General features: G+C 29.9%; 1 protein-coding gene across 1 annotated transcript in view; it reads right to left on the reverse strand.

Annotated features, from left to right (window-relative positions):
* LOC141345412 (NAD(P) transhydrogenase, mitochondrial-like) overlaps positions 1–2,686 on the reverse strand; it is a 15,477-nt gene extending 12,791 nt beyond the window's left edge. The window contains exon 1 of the mRNA XM_073850262.1: positions 2,647–2,686. Within this exon, the coding sequence (XP_073706363.1) occupies positions 2,647–2,686 (40 nt within the window). The remainder of the gene's footprint in view (positions 1–2,646) is intronic.
* Positions 2,687–3,389: the final 703 nt, after the last annotated feature.

Consider the following 3,389-nt stretch of genomic DNA (forward strand, 5'->3'; position numbering starts at 1 on the left):
GGACATTATTTGGCTGAGATACATCTATTTGAAATCAGAAATCTGAGGATGCAAAAAAATCAAAAAGACTGAGAAAATCACCTTTAAAGTTGTCCAAATTAGGTTCTTAACAATGCATATTACAAATCAAAAATAACATTTTGATATGTTTACAGTAGGAATTTTACAAAAAATCTTCATGGAACATGAACTTTACTTAATTTCTTAATAATTTTTGGCATAAAATAAAAATCAAAAATTTTGACCCATGCAATGTATTTGGCTATTGCTACAAACATACCCCAGCGACTTAAGACTGGTTTTGTGCTCCAGGGTCACATATAGTTGTGAGGAAATAGTCTGAATTCTGCCTGTGAATAAAAAGTAATTGCGATTTTTTTTTTTTTTTTTTATCTCACAATTTTGACTTTTTTTAATGCAATTACAAGTTCTCACAGTTCTGACATTATTTCTTGAAATTGTAAGATTATATCACGTAATTCTGAGAAAAAAGTCTGAATTCTATGAAGCCTGTTTCCGCCACTGAATTAATTTTTTTTTCATGCAATTGCAAGTTAAAATCTCACAATTCTGAGACAAAAGGCAGAATTGGTAGATTTTAACTTGCAATTGCATGAAAAAAAAAATATTATATTAAGATATTAATTTAGAATTTTGAGGAATAAAGTCAGAATTGTCTGATAAAAACAATTCTAAAGAAATTAAGTCAGAACTGCGAGATATAAACTCACAATTCTGACTTTATATCTCATAATTCTTCGATATTTGTGAGATATAAAATCAGAATTGTGAAATATAAAGTATTGCAATGATCCTTTTTATTATTCATTCTGTTTCAGAAACCAAAGAAGATATAATTGTGAGGAAGTCTGAATTCTTCCACTGAATAAAAAATCGAATTAAACTTTTTTTTTTTCTCAGAATTGTGCGATAAATCAAATTTGAGATTTAAACTCGCAATTCTGAGAACATACCAGTCTTTTTTCCCTCAGTTTTTTTTTCACGCAATTTTGAGTTTATATCTCACAATTCTGAAAGAACAGCAAAATTGCAAGAAAAAACGTACGATTTGCTCGATATAAACTTGCAATTGTGTCAAATTTTACTGGTATAATGTCACAGTTTACTTTATTTTGCTATCCTTACTTACAGAAATGAACTATAGTGTCCTGCACCCATTAGTAAAAAATCTCAGAGTAGTTTTTGGTTTGACCGTAAGTCTGAAATATGAACAAAACATAGAATATAGAGAGGAATAAAACTGTAAAGTTTGTTTGTCAGAGAAAAAACTCTTTAAAAAAAACTCTACTTTAGAGATGTGGACTGGAATTGACATCTGCAGAAACAAACAGATGAAGTGCAATAAAATCAACACTTAAATATGTGTTTTGGACGTTCTGTTTTCTGTAGCATGAATAAAGACATGATGTGGAAGGAAAACTATGGATTCCGTTTTTCACCACTGAATAAAAATAAAAAAGGTAATTTTGACTTTTTATTAGGGCTGGGACACGATTAATCGCGATTAATCGCATCCAAAATAAAAGTTTATGTTAACATACTAAATGTGTGTTTACTGTGTATATTTATTATGTATATATAAATACACACACATACATGTAAAGCCTTTAAAAAATACTTATATGTGTGGATAGTTATATTGTATTTAATTTAAATTATATATAGAATTATAAATATTTTATTTATTTTAATTTAATTTTTATTTTCAGTTTTCTTTAATATACATGTTTGTGTGTGTATTTATACATACATTATATATACACACAGTAAACACACATTTAGTATGTTAACATAAACTTTTATTTTGGATGCGATTAATCGCGATTAATCGTGTCCCAGCCCTACTTTTTATCTCTCAATTCTGACTTCGTTACTCAGAATTGCAAGTTTATATTTTGGAATTCTGACTTTATAACTCATAAGTTTATATCACAATTCTGAGAAAAAAAAGTCAGAATTATAAGATAAGTCGCAATAACCTTTTTTAGTTTTTTATTCCGTGGCGAAAAACAGGCTTCCATAGAAAACAGACCTCAAAACTAACCAGTTCATGCAAAAAACAAACTCGTTTCACCTTAAATAACCTCCTTGCGCTAGTTATTTCTGATTGGTGGATGGTTTGGTTTTGTTGTTCCTGATTTCCTGCATTTGGCAGGTGCTTTTCTCCACAGTGGCGTTCATTGTAGGTAGTGCAAGTATTTGAGGAAAGGGTGAAGCAGCGGAGCAGGGCTCAGGAGCTCTGGAAATTACAGGTGAGTTTCTGTCTTTGGTTAAATCTCTGTGATCTGAAGATCTAAAGATGTGGCTTGGGTTCCTCTGGGATTTTTCGTGCATGTGAAAATGGTGCATCAGATCATTTACTAAAGTGTTTAGATAATTCAGCAGATCACTAAGAGCACTAGTACTGGTGATGTAAGAGTTAAACAGCTCTAAATATTTGTAGAATGTGAACCTTCCTGCAGAAATGTCTTCCATAATCGGTCGGAACAGGATGTTTTGAGGCCCTTCAGGCTCTTTCGCCGTGTTCCAGCCTGAACAAACAAACTGTGTGATTGTGACTGAATGTAAGTGCTCGTTTCTTCTCTTCGTATTTTCACACACATCTGTGTTTTAGTACATCCTGACCTCCGACAGCAGCTTCTGTTCTCACTTTCACTTTTTGCATTTTGAAGCAAATACTGGCTCTGATCCAAAACTACACTACTGTATACTGAAAACTGCTTTTAAATAACACTGCAGTATTTCAGATGTTATGAAACAAGACTGTCATTAGTTTTTGTTGTTTTTCCAACAATGAAAGTCCAGTGTCATTAGATTTGAACAACGTGAACGTCATGATAAAAATGGTTATTCCGGGTTTTCAATCCAGTTCTGCGTAAGAATCAGTATGATTTTAGGATCATTGAAATTCTATTATAGTTTAGTAATATTTTTTTTTTTTTGTTGTTGTTGTTGTGTGTTTTGTTGTTTTTATCTTTAGATTCTATATAGCTTTTATCAATTTTATTAAAATGAGAAATGTTGCCTCGGCAAATAGCTGAAATGAGTTTAAGATTTCTTTTACAAATTTGTATCGCAGTTAAAGCATATTTTATTTCAAGTAAGAATATTTTGTATAAGAATGTTTTTATGAATTTTCAGTTTATTGTAATCTTTTTTAAGCCTTAAGTATGTCACTAAATGTGTTTAAATCTAATTTATTAATTTAAATATATTGCAATGTATTTTTGGTTACTTTAATTAATTTTAATCTATTTATATATTTTTTTCAATTCCTGAAACTTATTTGAAATAAAATAAACTTTAATTAAAAAAAAATAACATTAATAACATAGAAAACTATAGACAAAAAAACTACTCAAAATGAC

Source organism: Garra rufa, chromosome 11, assembly GCF_049309525.1.
Source record: "Garra rufa chromosome 11, GarRuf1.0, whole genome shotgun sequence".
Lineage (NCBI taxonomy): Eukaryota > Metazoa > Chordata > Actinopteri > Cypriniformes > Cyprinidae > Garra > Garra rufa.